Source organism: Protopterus annectens, chromosome 9.part0 (assembly GCF_019279795.1).
Source record: "Protopterus annectens isolate FY-2018-M chromosome 9.part0, PAN1.0, whole genome shotgun sequence".
NCBI lineage: Eukaryota > Metazoa > Chordata > Ceratodontiformes > Protopteridae > Protopterus > Protopterus annectens.
The window spans coordinates 588,153,648-588,170,337 of record NC_056743.1 but is presented as its reverse complement, the minus strand read 5'-3'; the positions used below and the strand labels follow the sequence as shown (position 1 = coordinate 588,170,337).

The window sequence follows — 16,690 nt, the reverse complement described above, 5'->3', positions numbered from 1 at the left end:
GGATAGTTGCCACGTATAACAGGGATGGGATAAGGTATGTGTTAGCTAGTGTGATTCTAGTAGAGGGAGAAATGAAACGGCTTTGGCGGTAGAGCATACCTAGTTTTCTATGGGGTTTTTTTTGATGTTGGTTAATAGATGCTTGTCAAATTTTAGCTGGTCATCGATGACTATTCCTAGTAATTTTGAGTCTGACACAATTTCAAGGGGACTATTGTTTTTACAGGTAATTATGAATGACTGTTTGTCAAGAGGTGATCTTTTAGTAGGGCTGAAAAGCAATAGTTTAGTTTTAGAGGCATTTAGAGCCAGATGGTTTTCTAGCATCCATTGCTCAGTTGCAGAGAATGCGGTCTGGGTAACATGCGAGATATTTGAGAGGGAGAGGGAGGAAGAGATTATAGTGGAGTCGTCAGCGTATTGAACAAGACTGGAGATGGGGATGGCTTGATGGAAGTCATCAATGAATATGTTGAATAAAAGGGGGCCTAGAATGGAACCTTGTGGGATGCCTGTGGTAGTATTGAGGAAGGGTGATGTGGCCTTATTCCACTTAACTGCTTGTTGCCTGTTTGAGAGGTAGCTTGAAAAACATTGGATGGAGGAAGGAGACAGGTTTAGTTTGGTGAGGAGTAGGGAATGGGAAATAGTGTCCAATGCTTTGGAGAGGTCGAGGCTAAGAGTGGATACGAAGTGACCGGAGTCACGAGCTTTATCGATTGTTTCAAGGAAGGAAAGGAGTGCAGTGGAGGTGCTGTGGCCAAGCCAAAAACCATGCTGTGTAGGTGTTAGAAGTTGGTTATTGGTAAGATAGGGTAGAAGTTGTTGGTGTACACACTTTTCAAGTAATTTTGAGATAGGGAAAAGGATAGCAATTGGGCGAAAGTTTTGAATGTATTTATTGTTGCCACCTTTATGGAGAGGTATAATGAAAGCTTTCTTCCAGAGTTGGGGGATGTGTCTTTCTGAGATGGAACAGTTAATAAGTATGCTGATGGGAAAAGCGATAGCTTCGGAAGCTGCTTTTAGAAAGTAGGAGGGGATTTCGTCGGGGCATTTGAGACAGGTATTTTTAGGAGTAGTTTTTTAATGGTGCTAATAGATATGGGATTGATAGTGGAAGGTGGGGGTTGCGGACTTGGGGCGTTTTGGGAGGGAGTGTCTGGCTTGACATTAGTTGTTCAGCTGAGTTGTTGAGAGATGAGATTCCTTATTTACGTTTCTAATAACTCAATATTTTTTATTTGAATCACTAACATGATTTTAGGAAGTTTGTGTGATTGTCAGCAACAGTTACACTTATTAGATGTGACAGGGCAGGTCTTTGATTGGCTAGAGTTCTTTTTAGAGGATATAAAAAGATTGGTTAACTATGATTAATTGTTCTGATAATGTCTGATAAGTAATGGATGAAAGCACCCAACCTGTCAATTGTTTTTGCTATTTTTACATTTACTTATTTATTCTTATTGGCGTTATTTTCCCTGGATCGTGGTAGTTCAGTTTTTGCCTAGTTTTGTACTTTTAAAATTATTCTGTTTATACAGACTAAGTATGGCACCCACTTCATGCCTGCAGTGATGTAGAAAATCCTCAAACTGCAGGATATTGTAGTATATCCAAGTTCCATTAAAACAGAATTCCAGAAATTTTATTTTTCTAAACCAGCTATGACTTTTGAATGAAAAAAAACTTCCTCCCCAAGACATTAATCAACTACTACAGCTCCTTAGTTGGCACCAATATTTAGCTTCTAACCACAAGCTTATCAGTGAGGTAACAGCCATCACAGAAAGGAAAGCAGACCTCATATACAGCATCAAAAACAGAAACCAACCCTTTTCTTCATTACAATTCTGATAATAAACAGAACCCACTTGTAGCAAAACTACAGACATGACTACAGTTAACAGACTAGCTCCAGCCTATACATTTAAGCACAACATTTAGCTCACTGAAACTTACATGCAGGGAGAATATTCCCCCTTATTTTTAAGAAGCATCTAGCAAAATAGCAATACACTATGATACAAAAAATACAGCTGTGTAAATTAATTAGAAGTTATGTATTCACCATAACGTTCCATCTGAGTAGGTAGTTCATTTGTCTGCAACCTGTGGGTTACGGATCAGATATTGGATCCGAGCCGGCAACTTGTTTCAAGCTAATGGATCCGAGCTCCTAGCCCCTCCCTTCACCCATAATCCCCTGCTAACCCTCCATGACCTCAGATCGAGTTTGCCTCTCCATATATATCCAAGAAAGGATACCTTAAAACTAATAGATCCAAGAAGGTCAGGGGGAAGGAGGGGGGATGGTTGCAGACAAATGAACTACCTACTCAGATGGAACGCTATGGTGAGTACATAACTTCTAAATCTGAAGTAGTAATGTTCATTTGTCAGCAACCTGTGGGACAGAGTCCCCAGCTACCTGCACCCTGGGTGGCCATCATGGAAGGATATTACGAAGCACCGCAGAGCCAAAGGATGCTCTCCCTCTAGAAAGCAGGTCTAGCTTGTAGTGGTTGATAAAGGTATTAGATGAAGCCCAAGTGGCTGCAGAACAAATATCATCCAAAGGAACTCTAGACTTGAAAGCCGCAGAAGTAGAAATGAAGCGAGTGGAATGAGCACGAGCTCCTTCTGGTGTGGGTCTACCCGAGGCTTGATAAGCTAGCAGGATACATTGGGAAATCCAGCGAGATAAAGATACTTTAGAGATAGCTTTCCCCAAGTTAAATTTGGCAAAGGAAACGAACAGCTGGTCGGATTGTCTATGGCCAGCCGTCCTATGGGTATAAAAACGAAGCTGCCTATGAACATCCAATGAGTGCAGCTTGTATTCACCCTTACTTTGATATTTAGGGAAGAAAACCGGTAAATTTATGGATTGGTTTATGTTGGTTTCTGATGCTATCTTGGGAAGAAAGGAGGGATTGATCCTGAGGTACACTCTATCAGGGTGAAAAATCAGGTATGGAGGCTTTACAGAAAGAGCCTGAAGTTCCGACACTCTTTTCGCTGAAGTAATGGCTACAAGGAATGCTGTTTTCCATGACAAGAATTTGAGATCCACTGAAGCAGCGGGTTCAAAGGGTGGAGCAGTCAATGCTTGAAGAACTAAAGTAAGATCCCATGGGGGTACGGCTTCTTTTACAGGCAGTCTAAGTAAAAAGGTACCCTTGAGAAAGGTTTTACACAATTTGGCTGACATCAAGGGTCCTGTATCATGTCCCACATGATAATGAGAAATGGCTGCCAATTGCACTTTGACAGTTGAACAACTAGCACCTTCTTGAAAGAGTTCAGTTAGGAAGTCTAAAATGGATGGAAGAGGAGCTGTAAAGGGATCTAGATCGCGGCGCTTCGCCCAGATGGAAAAATGTTTCCATTTGCTGTGATATACCTTCCTGGTGGAGGGCTTATGTGCTGCCACGAGGATGGCTTTGACTGGTAAAGAGATACCGGGAGTCCTAACTAGGAGTGGAACTGGAGCAACCAAGCTGTCAGTTTCAGATTGTCCAGGTTTGGAGTTGGCAAGTCCAATGGATGGGAGATGAGATCCAGAATGGGATCTAGAATCCAAGGGTGATTCACAAGGTGAGACCACAGGTAAGGGAACCAAATTTGTCGAGGCCAGAATGGGGCAATGAGAATCATCTTGCTCCCCAACCGCGAGGCTTTCTGTAAGAGTTGTATCATCATTGGAAGAGGAGGATAGGCATAGAGTAGACCGGGTGGCCAAGCATGCACCAGAACGTCTCTTGGAGATTCCCCTTGTAGGGGGATTAGAGCGAAGAAATTGTCGCATTTGGCATTTGATGGAGATGCAAAAAGATCGCAGCAGGATTGCCCCCATGTTGCGAATATCTGCTTCGCTACTAGAGGATTGAGAGACCACTCGTAGGGGGTAAGAAGGGTGCGGCTGAGCTTGTCCGCTAGGATGTTGGTCCTCCCCGGAATGTGCGTTGCAATCAGAAAGCGGTTGGTGGAGATCGCCCATTTCCACACTCTCATGGCTTCGCGGCAAAGAGGATAAGATCTGGTTCCCCCCTGTTTGTTGATATACCAGACCACTGACATGTTGTCCGAGTGAATTGCAATCGTTCCTGCGGGGAGGAAGCTCTGAAGTGCTTGCAACGCCAACAGCACCGCTCTCATCTCCAGAACGTTGATATGCAGGGAGGTCTCTGTATCGTTCCACGTGCCTTGGACTGTCCTGCCTGAGTAATGCCCCCCCCCACCCAAGGGGGGAAGCGTCCGTGGTCACCGTGGCGATAGGGGGAGAGGTGCAGAAGGGACGGCCCATATGGAAGTTTGATGCTTGGAGCCACCATAGTAGCGCCCTTCTGCAAGCCTTGCTGATAGCAATGGGATGGTGGAGAGGAAGGGATAGGAAGGACCATTGCACTAACAGAGTCCATTGCAGGACTCGCATGTTCAAACGGGCGCATGGAAGGAGTGTAATCGCTGCTGCCATGGAGCCTAGTGCCCTCAGGATCAATTCCGCTGGTGAAGCCTCTGAATGAAGGATAGCCCGCACATGAAGTTGAAGATTTCTGATTCTCTCGGCAGTTAGGAAGGCTCGCAAATCTCTGGTGTTTATTCTGGCACCTATAAATTCTATGATCTGTGTTGGAGCCAGTAGGGATTTGCCGACATTGATAGTAATGCCTAGTTGTGGGGCTAGATGGAGAAAGAAGTCTCTGGCTGAGCAAAGTAGATGCCTTATTGGTGCGGTCAGGAGCCAGTCGTCCAGGTACGGGAAGACCTGAATTCCCTGGAGTCTCAGGTGGGCCGCAATCACTGCTAACACTTTGGTGAACACCCGCGGGGGCTGTGGTGAGGCCAAAGGGAAGGACCCTGAACTGGTAGTGACTGGCTCCCAGCCGGAAGCGAAGGAACCTCCTGGATCGTTTGTCCATTAAGATGTGGTAATACGCATCCTTGAGGTCTATAGAGCACATCCAATCATTCTCCCTCAAAAGGGGGAGGATAGATTGAAGAGTGACCATTCGGAATTTTTCCTTGGTTACTGACAGGTTCAAGCGGGAAAGGTCTAGGATGGGTCTCAGATCCCCCGTCTTTTTTGGCACCAAAAAGAACCTGGAGTAGAACCCTAATCCGAGCTGGTCTTGGGGGTTGGGCTGGATGGCTCTTTTTCTTAGCAGCTGCTGTATTTCTGCGGCTGCGGCCTCCCTGTGATCAGGTGGTACATCGGGGAGGTTCTTGGATTGGGGGACCTGGAGAATTGGTATTTTGTACCCTCTGGATATGATGCGAAGCACCCAGCGGTCTGTTGTGATGGACTCCCATGCCGCTAGATGCTTCGAAAAACGCCCCCCCCCCGACTGCCTCCAGAGTGGAGCAGCCGGGCAACCCCTCAGGGCTGCTGCGCAGGCTGTTCAGAGAAAGGTTCTCTGGACCCGAAATTTCTCGGAGCCCCTCTGCCCCTAGGGCGACGTCCTCCCTGTCCACCTCTGCCACGGTAGGACTGGTTGGGAATGTTGTGATTTTCGGAACCATATCTTCTTCTGACCCTTTTGGTTCCTTGAAAAGGACCGCTGGGGAGCAGAGAAGCGGACTCTGACGGCAGACAACATCTTCCCGTCTTTCTCGCTCTGGACAAGCGTCTCGCGAACTGTTTTGCCAAAAAGGGCAGAACCATCAAAGGGGGCATTCGCGAAGGACGCTTTAAAGGGCTCCGTAAAGTCGCAATGACAGAGCCAGGCCTGACGTCTCACGACTAGGCCTGCTTCGCTGGCCCTAGCGGCTCCCTCTGTGGCGTGGGACAATAGCCGCATAGAGGTGTTTGAAGTAGATCTCAGAGTGGCCATTCGGGTGGAGTACAATTGTTTATCCTCCTCCGACATGGACTCAGGGGGGGATGCAGCGTATTCTTTGATAAGATCCCGCTGCATCCTGATGGCATGTGCCATATAGTTCAGAGACCTTACTGAGGAGGTCGCTGAACTAAAGACTCGCTTCCCTAAGTGATCCATCAAACGGGACTCTTTGCTCGGTGGATGGACTGAGGGACTTTCCTGAGCCAATTCCCTCTTTGTGGCTGCCGCCGTCAACATAGCATCTACAGGGGGGCCCTTACTCCAATGTGACTGGTCTGAGGGGGGGGCTAAGAATCCTATCCGGTCGCTTGGGTATTGGCTCCACGGTGTCCGGATCCTTCCATGCCCTGGTGGTAATAAGGTCCACCAGGGGATCGGCTGGAGGGGACACCCAGGAGGTAGACGGGCCTGCCTCGAATGCCTCCAGAAACATGGACTCGTCAGAGGAAGACTTGGGGGCAGACCACCCACCTCTGATTCTTAGCATCTCCATGATGTCTCCAAAGGAGACATCCTCAGGGGGTGATCTTGGGGAGCCTTCCCCTTCCTCCAAGTCCGTGTCCTCGGTTAAGGACTCAGGGGAGTCCACGTGCCTCCTTTTGCACTTATGCTTGCGGTGAGCTTCCTCGGGGGGACTGTCCGAGGAGGCCTCGCCAGCAACATCTTGTTCCAATGGAACTATCTGTGACATCAAAGCAGGCTGTCCCTTTGGCAGGGTGATGGAAGCCTGGCCCAGCAGAGAGGGAGTGCAGGGAGGAGTCGATGCAAGGACCGGGGGTCCGGATGCTCTCAACAGAGCCCTCTCCACAACATCGAATGCCGAGGGAGAGCCACTCTCCAATGGATCCGAAAGTCGGCTCCCACTCGGATCCGATGAAGGGATCGGAGCCGGCGCCGAGACCGTTGGATCCGAGGGACCAGTGTGCTCCGACCTGGACGGAGCCGAAGGCACACTGAATCCCCCGGATCCGAAGCTCAGACCACGGCTCCGAGAGGTCGGATCCGACAGACTCGAGGGTAGGGTCGGATCCGAAGTACCAAGTACTGTCGGCGCCGACCCACCCCCGGCTCCAAGGCTGCTCAGCTCCGAGCGCTCCGAACCCGGGTAGCGGGTCCGAGAAGGAGCAATTGGGTGGAAAAAAGGTGTCGCGCTCCCCCCCTGAGGGGGGGGGGAGGCAAGAGCACTCCCATCTGCAGCTGGGCCTGGATGAACCTTCGCATCATCCGGTCCAAGTCTGCATCAGATAAACTGAATGTGGATCTCGAAGAGGCCACCGAGGCAGGCCTGGAATGCCGCCTCGATGACCTCAACGGAGATCGGGTCTCCTCCTCCTCGGGCCCCGGGGAGAAAGAAGGGGATCGGAGCCGAGGAGGAGGAGACCTAGAAGCAAAGGAGGGAGAAGCCCGCTTAGCTGGCGGGGCCGAAACAGAGGTCTCGGCCTGCCGCTTGTGGTGCTTCTCCCTCCGTTTCTCCCTCCTGGCCTCCCTGTCCTCCGACACTTTAGCGGGAGTTTGAGTCCCAGTCAGAGGCAGGGGGGCAGGAGTGGCAACCATCACAGGCTGTGATGGAGCCACAGGAGTAGCAGAGGTAGCGGAGGCCGAAGCTGAATCCGGGGGTAGAAGTCCCGCCAGGACCAGCTTTGACCTCCGTTCTTTCAGTGCCCTGGGGTTGAACGCTGCACAGATAGTACAGCCCGAGGTGAGGTGTTCAACCCCAAGGCACGAGCACGAGTGTGGCCATCAGCCGGGGAGAGCTTATGGCCACACTCGGTACATTTAGAAAATATGGCTTTTGGGGCCTCAGCCATTCCCTTTTTTTTTTTTTTTTTTTTTTTTAAAAACTAAAAGGAAAAAAACTACACACACACACAGGCCCCAAAAGACACTCAACACACACTCACACACTAGCGACCAGCAAAGGGAGGGTATTAATTAAAAATATAGGGAACCTAATTCATACACACTTTAAAGTATTAATAAAAAAATCAAATTCTGACGAAAAATGTAGAAAAAAAGGTAACTTTTTCACTTATCTGCGGAGCTCTGAAGAGGATCCAGCTATCACAAGCGCGGCAAACTAGATCTGAGGTCATGGAGGGTTAGCAGGGGATTATGGGTGAAGGGAGGGGCTAGGAGCTCGGATCCATTAGCTTGAAACAAGTTGCCGGCTCGGATCCGATATCGGATCCGTAACCCACAGGTTGCTGACAAATGAACATTCCTACTTCAGATCTTACCTTAACAGTAGATGTTTGAATAGATCTCTGCTGCAGTAGCCTAACTTGTATCGGATGCTCCTACCAAGGACAACCTGAGCCAGCCAGTACTCAAAGCTTTATGGCACCTTCCACACAAACAAACCATCACCAAGCTCAAACAGAGATTTATAAACAGCATGGTTGGGCAACAAGCACTTCAGAGCTTTCTTGTTATGAAAAATGGGAGGCTAGAACCCTGATGGTACCACAGTATATTAGGAAAAGTAAAGTAGATACTGAAACCACTATCTATACAGATAAATATACTTCATAACACACATTCAAATATACACAGAAATCCATATCCTTGCAACAGATGTGGCTTATTAATACGGGAGGGGCTATTGCAATAGTAACCTATTCAAGCATCTACTGTTATGGTAAGTTCACTTACACAACTGTACTATGTTCACCATTAGATCAGTGGTGCAGCAGCCTAAACTACATGGGTAGATTATCAAAGCTTAGAGAGAGTGGGTGGAGAGAGACCGAGGGTCCAGGAGCTCCTGCAGAATGGTCCACCCAAAACCTGTTTTAAACCTGGAAAAGGAATATAGTGTTTTGTAAAAGTATAGACAGAGGACCAAGTAGCTGCCTCTATAATACTTCTGGAGTCCACCCCTTTCCAAAAAGACACACAAGAGATCAAGGCCCTGGAATTCTGAGCTCTAACACTACCTGGAAAAGGCTTGTTGTGGTGGTACAACAAAAGGTGACAGCAAGAGAAACCCATCTGGAAACAGTCAGTTTTGACTTTTTATCTTACTTTCATAAGAGAAAAACAGCAGGCCAGCTTTCTTGAAGGATTTAGTTCTGCAAATGTAGTATCCACGTTGTCTGTAGACATCCAGTATGTGTAATATCCTTTCTCCCTTAATGTTTGGTTCTGGAAGGTGAACAGGAAATGAATAGACTGGCAAAATATAAACTCTGAAACCACTTTAGACATTACTGAAGGATTAGCTCTCAAAAAAAACTCCTACCTTTATGGAAAACAATAAAGACTGACCTGCCACAAAAGCTTGTAACTCACATACCCTTCTTACAGAAGTCAAAGCAATTAGTAACACTGTCTTCTCTGTTAAGAGCCCCAAATCAGCCTGATAAGTTGGTTCAAATAGAGAAAATGTAAGTTTCTCCAACATAAAATTTGGATCCTAAAGAGATATCATTTGTTTGCTAAGAGGATGGACGTCTAAAACTTCTTTCAACAACTGCATGACTTGAGAAAGAGAAGAGACGAGAGAGATGGCCAACAGTTGAACTTTCAGAGATGGAAGATAGGCCACAGGACAGTTCTTTAAGAACCAGTGGGAGCCTGGCCTTACAATGGTCCTGGTTTTTACTATGACACAAATTAGAAAATATCTCCACTTACCCATATACATTTTCTAGTAGAAGGTTTATTTGCCTCCATTAGTAGTGCTGCACATCCTCAGAAAAAGGTATCAAAATTCTATCATCTGGGCAATCAGCTGAAGAGATTTCAGGGCATGGTATAGTAAACAACCCCATCTTGTGTGAGTAAGTGCAGTCTGTTTAAGAGTGTGTGGTAACTTCCCCTAATCGATTTCCAAAGAAGGGAGAACCACTGTTGCCTGGTCCAAAATTTGGTCATCATAATTATCTTTGGACAGCCACTTTGAATTTTCAGAAAAAAATTGGGTTTAGTAGAAATGGTGGAAAAGCACAGATGAAGATTCCTGTCAAGTGAATGAAAAACCACCCATCTTCCAGGCTTCCTTAGAAGGAATTCTGTAGCAGAATTTATTTAGTTTTCTTTTCTGTCAGGCAGTAAACAGATCTACTTTAACAACTCCCCACATTTGGACCAGTTCCTAGAAAAACCCTTGTTCAACATCCACTTATGAGGGTCTGCCCTGGTCCTTCTCAACTTCACAGCTTTTCTACTGAATACAAGCTGGCAGAAGTTACAGATTTTGCTGAGTTGCACAACTCCAAGCTACCACAGCGAGTCTGCACATGGTTAGCTGTAATGACCTGAAGAGCCCTTTGGGGCCAAAAATGAAGTGACTTGACAGCTTTTATGGCTGGCAATTTCTCTGACATTTATGTGACTTTATCTGTCCTGATTATCCCACAAGCACTTGCACCTTTACAGCTCTCCAAGCAAATGTATTCTTAATTTATTTTGCTTTTGTTGACTAGGTTTTCCAACAGGGTTAATCTACTGTAGCAGACTGGGTCAGAGCGGGAGGAGAAATGGGTAGCCTAGGATTTAGAATGAACTGGTCCATCCACCACTAACTCCCTTTTTAAAAATTCCTAGACTGGAACTTGTAAAATCAAAGGGTGCTGGTACTGACACCAGACTGATTTGAGGAATCAATTATTTTTTCTTGTGTGTAGTCTTCACTAGAGGTATTATGAGAGTCATAGAAGCATTGAATCCCAGTATCCAGACATTCCCTGGCAAAAAATATAGACTATGACTGGAAAAACTCAGGAACATCTCTAAGTAGAGATGCACTTTTTCTTGGGGTAGAAAAGTTCCCAGAAGAGATGCATCAAATAGCCCTACTAGAAAAACTATCCTGTGGGGAGGATTGAGAGAATATGTTTTGAATGTTCAACTGGAATCCCAGACTGAGAAAGAGATGTCTGACCCAGGAAATGGATTCCTAACATTCTGAATATGACTCTGAAAATGCAAGAAGATCATCCAAATATGGAAAAATTTGAATGCCCAGCATCTTGCAATGAGCTATTACAAAATCTAGGAATTTTGTACATACAGCTGGTGCTGTAGAAAGCTCAAAGGAAAATGCAGAACTGTAAATGTGAGCAGAATGCAAAGAAACTTAGAAAATACCTGTAATCTTTGTGAACTGAAATGTGATGATAGTCATCCTTTATGTTCAGAGTTACCAAATAATGGAGAAATAAGATATCAAGGAATGAAGGGACAGTATTTTGATGTTTGACACAAGAAAAATTCTTGAATAAAAACCTGTTCACACACGATCTGGGGGCAATGATTCTATGACTCCTTGAGACAGCATATTTTGTAAAACTGAAGGAAACAAGGAAGCCTCATTTGTGGTTGGACTGTGAATCCCCTGAAAAGGAGGAAAGGATCTGTAACCTTCTTTGAGAACTCTCAGTACCCCCATATCCAAAATAGTCTAACACAGGAAGATGCAAATTCAGGTTTTGGGAAAGGTTTAAAAGATTGCTATAGTGGAAAGGGAATGGAACCAACAGACATGAATAGTCAATCTGACTTTTTAGACAGTCCTTGGTTTTGGGGAGCTCTACCTTTCTTTCTGAAGCCTCCCTGCCATTGCTTCTTAAATGACTGTTTACCAAACTTTTGCTGAGACTGCTTATTTTGCTTTTTGATTGAATAACCTGGATTGAAAGGAATCCTCTTTGCAAATTTGGAGAAGGAGGGTTAAAAAATATGGGTTACCACTTGTACAATTTCATACTTTTATCAAGTCGTTTTTCAGGACCGAAGCTGCAGAAGGGTCGAACAATACATCTTTACATAAGAGACAAATGAGACTCTCAGCCTTAATATCTTCAGGGAGATTTTCAGAGCATAACCAAACTTCATCAGATCCTGTAGCAGTTGCTCTAGACATTGTGAAAGCTGCATCAGAGGAGCATTTTAAAGAATGCCTGTTTACTTGGTACACAGAAATCGCAATGGAATTAAAAGATTCTTTATAGTCAGAACAGGGCAATAAAGCATTAAACTGCCTCAGATTATCAAAAGATGCCATGCCAGTAAAATGTTAACATGTGAGCCTGGCTGTTTGAAATCCTGAAAGTCAAATTAGCAGAGTAGTAGACTTCCTTAACAAATATATCAAAAACCTTGCCATCTTTATCTGAAGGAATAGGATTAGCATTTACAACATCTTTTAACTACAGTAGCTTTATGCAAAGAAATTCTGCAGTATCAGATCTGGGTTAGAAAAATATATTTAGGAGTCTGAGGAACATTATATAAAATATCAAACTTCTTAGTGGCAGAAGCCCGACAGTCAAACATACAGCAGATTGTGATAAAAACATCATCAAGGACAAGTAAAACTGGAGGAATAGTTGTAGGCTGTGGATATTTCAGTTGTAATAGATCACAATATTTTGTAAGGAAACTAGAATTTCAGTTTGTTCTCACTGAAATAATTCCTTCATTGTGGTAAAGTATCAAGAAAAGGCAATTCCACCAGAGGAGACTTTGAAGAATCAATAGCTTCAGAATCAGAGTCTTCTTCTTGAAGAAAAGGAACAGAAGAAACATCCTCCCAGTCGCCTCCTTCTTTCCCTGACTGGAATTCAATATGAGAGAGAGAAAGAGAGATCTTTTCCCTTTCCAAGATAAAAAGGAATCAGAGATAAATGAATTAAAGACTTGCAACAAGCCCTTGGCTACACCTAATTAATCATTCTTCCCTAAGTAAAAATGGAAATGAGAAGACAAATATTTAACCTTCCGTTTATTTTTCCTAGGGGACTCACTAGTATCAAACAAACTGAAGGAAGGACCACTAGCCTGGAAATCAGGTACCTTAGAATGGCTACATGGCAAAACATCTCCTACCCCCCCCCCCCAGACATTGACTCAAGTGGTTTTCCCATTCCCATGGAGGGAAACCCAACAGCTGTACAGGATATGGTTGAATCCATGGTGGCTTTTCAGGGAAGACCACAAGAGGGATCGGAAGTAAAATAAGGGTGGTCTGAGAACCCTGTAATAGCCACTCTAGAGTCACCCACCAGGAGCTGATGCTGTACAGGCAAAAGCGTTTTAATAATTTTCTTTTTCTTGTGTCTAGAGAAAGGGAACACTGCAGTAGCTGTAGTATCTTCTATGGTGAAGCTAAAAAGAATAAGTGAAAGCCCCGACCAACACTGCTATTATGACGTGATCATGACCCCTTTTTAGAAACAGTGTTAAAATCCTCAAAAACAATATCAACCTCAACAAACACAATATATTGCCCCTAAAACTAATTAGTAAAATACATAAAGAAAAAACTTTAGCTCAATATTTTTTTTTTTTTTAAGTTTTCTAAACAGAAATCCTGTCACAGTCACTCAAGCAGTTCAAGTCACAAGACAGTCTATGAAAGACTCTTATCCTACCAAATTTAATTCCAGACAATATTTTTCCTCATAAAATAATATAATGAAGAAAGTTTATTCCCCCAAAGGAAACGTACCAGCCCAATCTTGAAGGAAGACTAGATGACTGATATTCCTATGAAGACAGCAAAAAAGATCACACTTGAATGGCAAGAAAGATCTGAAGTATTTGACACCCAAACTGTCCTATTTATTAGCTCTGTTCAAGCAGTGATTCAAGGATGAACATTTCCAGCTCTTTAGAAATGGTAATGAATGCTCTTCTACAAAGGAAAAGGTGTGAACTATATGCATTGGTCTTATATGATATTATATGCTTATTTCACCTGAGTTCCTTGAAGAGATCAACATTCTGATGAGTCAACAAGTTATTTAACAGCCACTCTAGACACCTGTAATGATAGAAAAAAAAAATGATTACTATAAAACAACAGTAAGATGTTTTCACATGACTATGCTGGTAAGGAGCTTCATTTAGTACTATTACTGGTAAGATATACTCCCAGAGAACAGTATTTTTATACTTGATTCTTTATACAGGACTGCTCACTTGAGTGTTACATATAACACAGCAACTGTTACCATCTAAGTGGGAAAGTACAGTTCTGTGGAGAAGTCACAGCATACTGTCAAATTATTTTCTGTCTTTCTACATATTTGAAACGTATCTTTCAACAAATCAGGGACAAATGTCAACAGAATCAGGGACAAATCTATTAAAAATCAGGGACATTTTAAAAATATTAGTACTATTAACTTCAGACGGTGTCAGAATAAAAAAGAAGTTATGTACCTACCATAACGCTCCATGTTAGTTGTCTTCTTCTCGCCTTCTTTCTTGCTGGTCGGGTTCGGAGCCGATCTTCGGCTCTGACTCGGCCATCTTCAACAGCTCGAGAGCTGCTTACTGGCTTGAGGCCCCCTATATCCCATGATGCCTGGCACTAGATACCCAGATCTCGTTTGGTAAGACTAACTGCAGATATAATAACAAAGGAATCCTATCCTAGAATGCATAAATCCTACTGGAGAGACTACTAGTCAGAAAGGAATAGCCGGAGAAGACTCAGCCAGTGAAAAATCAAGAGGAACTCTTCTCGATCCACTGGGATAGGGGGATGGAGGGTGGGACGCAAGAAAAAAGGCGAGAAGAAGACAACTAACATGGAACGTTATGGTAGGTACATAACTTCTTTATGTTAAGTTGTCTATCTCGCCTTCATTCTTGCTGGTTGGGACAGCGTCCCTAGCACCCAAAGTCCTGGGTGGCTCTTCAGAACAGTGGAATCAACATCAGCTCTGCTCCTAGAAACCACATCCAACTTGTAATGTGAAAGGAAAGTATGCGGGTTGGCCCACGTAGCTGCAGCACAAATAGATTCCATGGGCAACCTAGCCTGAAAGGCCACCAAAGTGGCTAAAGCTCTGGTGGAGTGACCTTTTGGTTTGACTGGCAATTCTTTATTCCTCAGTTGATATATAAATGTGATGATAGACGTCAATCATCTGGATAAGGTTACTTTGGAGACTGGAGGACCTTGTTTACCCACAGCACAAGACAGGAAAAGTTGGTCCGATTTTCTAATGTCCTTAGTTCTATGCAAATAAAAGCATAGTTGCCTGTGAACATCTAACTGATGCAACTTATATTCCGCCCTGTTGGAGTGGTCAGGAAAAAACACTGGGAGGTCTATGGACTGATTTAAGTTATTCTCTGAAGAGATCTTAGGAAGGAAGGAAGGATTAGTCCTGACAGCAACCCTGTCATTGTGGAACATGAGGTATGGAGGACGGATAGAAAGAGACTGAAGTTCCGAAACTCTTCTGGCTGAAGTAATAGCTACCAGAAAAAGGGTTTTCCAAGATAAGAACTTCAAGGAACAAGAAGCTGCAGGTTCAAAAGGGGGCAAAATTAGAGAAGCTAAAATTAAATTTAGATCCCACGGTGGTGGAGGATCTCTCACTGGGGGCCTGAGCAGAGTGGTCCCTTTGAGAAAGGCTTTACATAGCTTATGAGACATGATATTGTTTTCCGACAGGCCAATGTGAAAATTTGAAATTGCAGCTAACTGAACTCTAATCGTAGCAGAAGCGGACCCAGCATGGAAAAGTTCTGCAAGAAATTCCAAAATGTGGTGTACAGGGGCTGAAAAGGGGTCTATACTCTTAGCCTCTGCACAGGAAGAAAAACGTTTCCACTTACTAGCGTAAGTTTTTCTAGTCGTAGACTTGTGTGATGACAAAATGATTTCACGCACAGAGGGGGAGATATCTGGAAGCCTGGCTAAAGTCGGAAGTGGAGCAACCAAGCAGTGAGCTGGAGAGATCGCAGGGATTGGTGCAGCCCACCCGATTGATGAATCAGAAGGTCTAGAACTAGGTCCAGAGTCCAAGGCTGCTCGAGAAGATGGCGATGCAGGAACGGGAACCATATTTGTCGAGGCCAGTAAGGAGCAATGAGGATCATTGTGCAGCCCAATACGGTAGCTTTCTGTATTAGCTTTGGGATTAGGGGAAAAGGAGGGAATGCATAAAGAAATCCCTCAGGCCAATTGTGGACTAGAGCGTCTCTGGTGGAATGTCCGGGAAGTGGAAGAAGAGAGAAGAAATTGCTGCACTTGCTGTTGAAGGGAGTTGCAAAAAGGTTGCAGCAAGGTTGGCCCCATTTGCGGAAGATTTGGTCCGCAACTACCTGATTCAGAAACCTCTCGTGAGGCATGAGAATTGCTCTGCTCAGCCTGTGATCAGAAACCGTTGGGAAGAGATCGCCCACTGCCAGAGTCTGAGTGCTTCTCGACATGTACCACACTACTGATATATTGTCCGTTTGAACTGCAATGGTCCCGCTAGGAAGAGAGTCCTGAAGAGCTTGCAATGCTAAGAGCACAGCCCTCATCTCCAAGAAGTTTATATGCAGATGGTACTCGCGAGGTTGCCAGGTGCCTTGGACTGTTCTGCCCTGATAATGCCCCACCCCCCACCCGATCAGGGAGGCGTCCGTGGTCACCGTAGCAACTGGAGGGGGGAGTACAAATGGTCTGCCGTGGGACATTGATGTGGAGACCATCCACCACGCAAGGTACTTCTTGCATGCTTGTGTGGTCATAATCATGTAAGACATGGGAAGCTGCTGGAAGGACCATTGGGTGAAAAGAAGCCACTGGGGAATCCTCATGTGAAAATGAGCTAGAGGGACAAGTATGATCGTTGCTGCCATGAGACCCAGAGTTTGGAGGACAAACCTGGCTTGAATTTTTTTGCATGCTAATAAAATCTTCACATGGTGGCAAATCACTAATACCCTGTCTGGTGGAAGGCTCGCTGACATGTCTTTGGTATTTAAATTTGCGCCTATGAAGGTGACAGATTGACAGGGCGACAATGCAGACTTTTCGAAATTTATTGTGATACCTAGCCTGGAGCAAGTCTCGACAGTGCAGTCTCTGGCTCGCAGAAGGAGATGCT

General features: G+C 44.8%; 1 protein-coding gene across 1 annotated transcript in view; it reads right to left on the bottom strand.

Annotated features, from left to right (window-relative positions):
* Positions 1–16,690, bottom strand: part of GMCL1 (germ cell-less 1, spermatogenesis associated) — a 1,627,466-nt gene that overhangs the window by 1,159,587 nt on the left and 451,189 nt on the right. Inside the window, exon 7 of the mRNA XM_044083130.1 lies at positions 13,552–13,617. Coding sequence (XP_043939065.1) covers positions 13,552–13,617 — 66 coding nt within the window. The remainder of the gene's footprint in view (positions 1–13,551; positions 13,618–16,690) is intronic.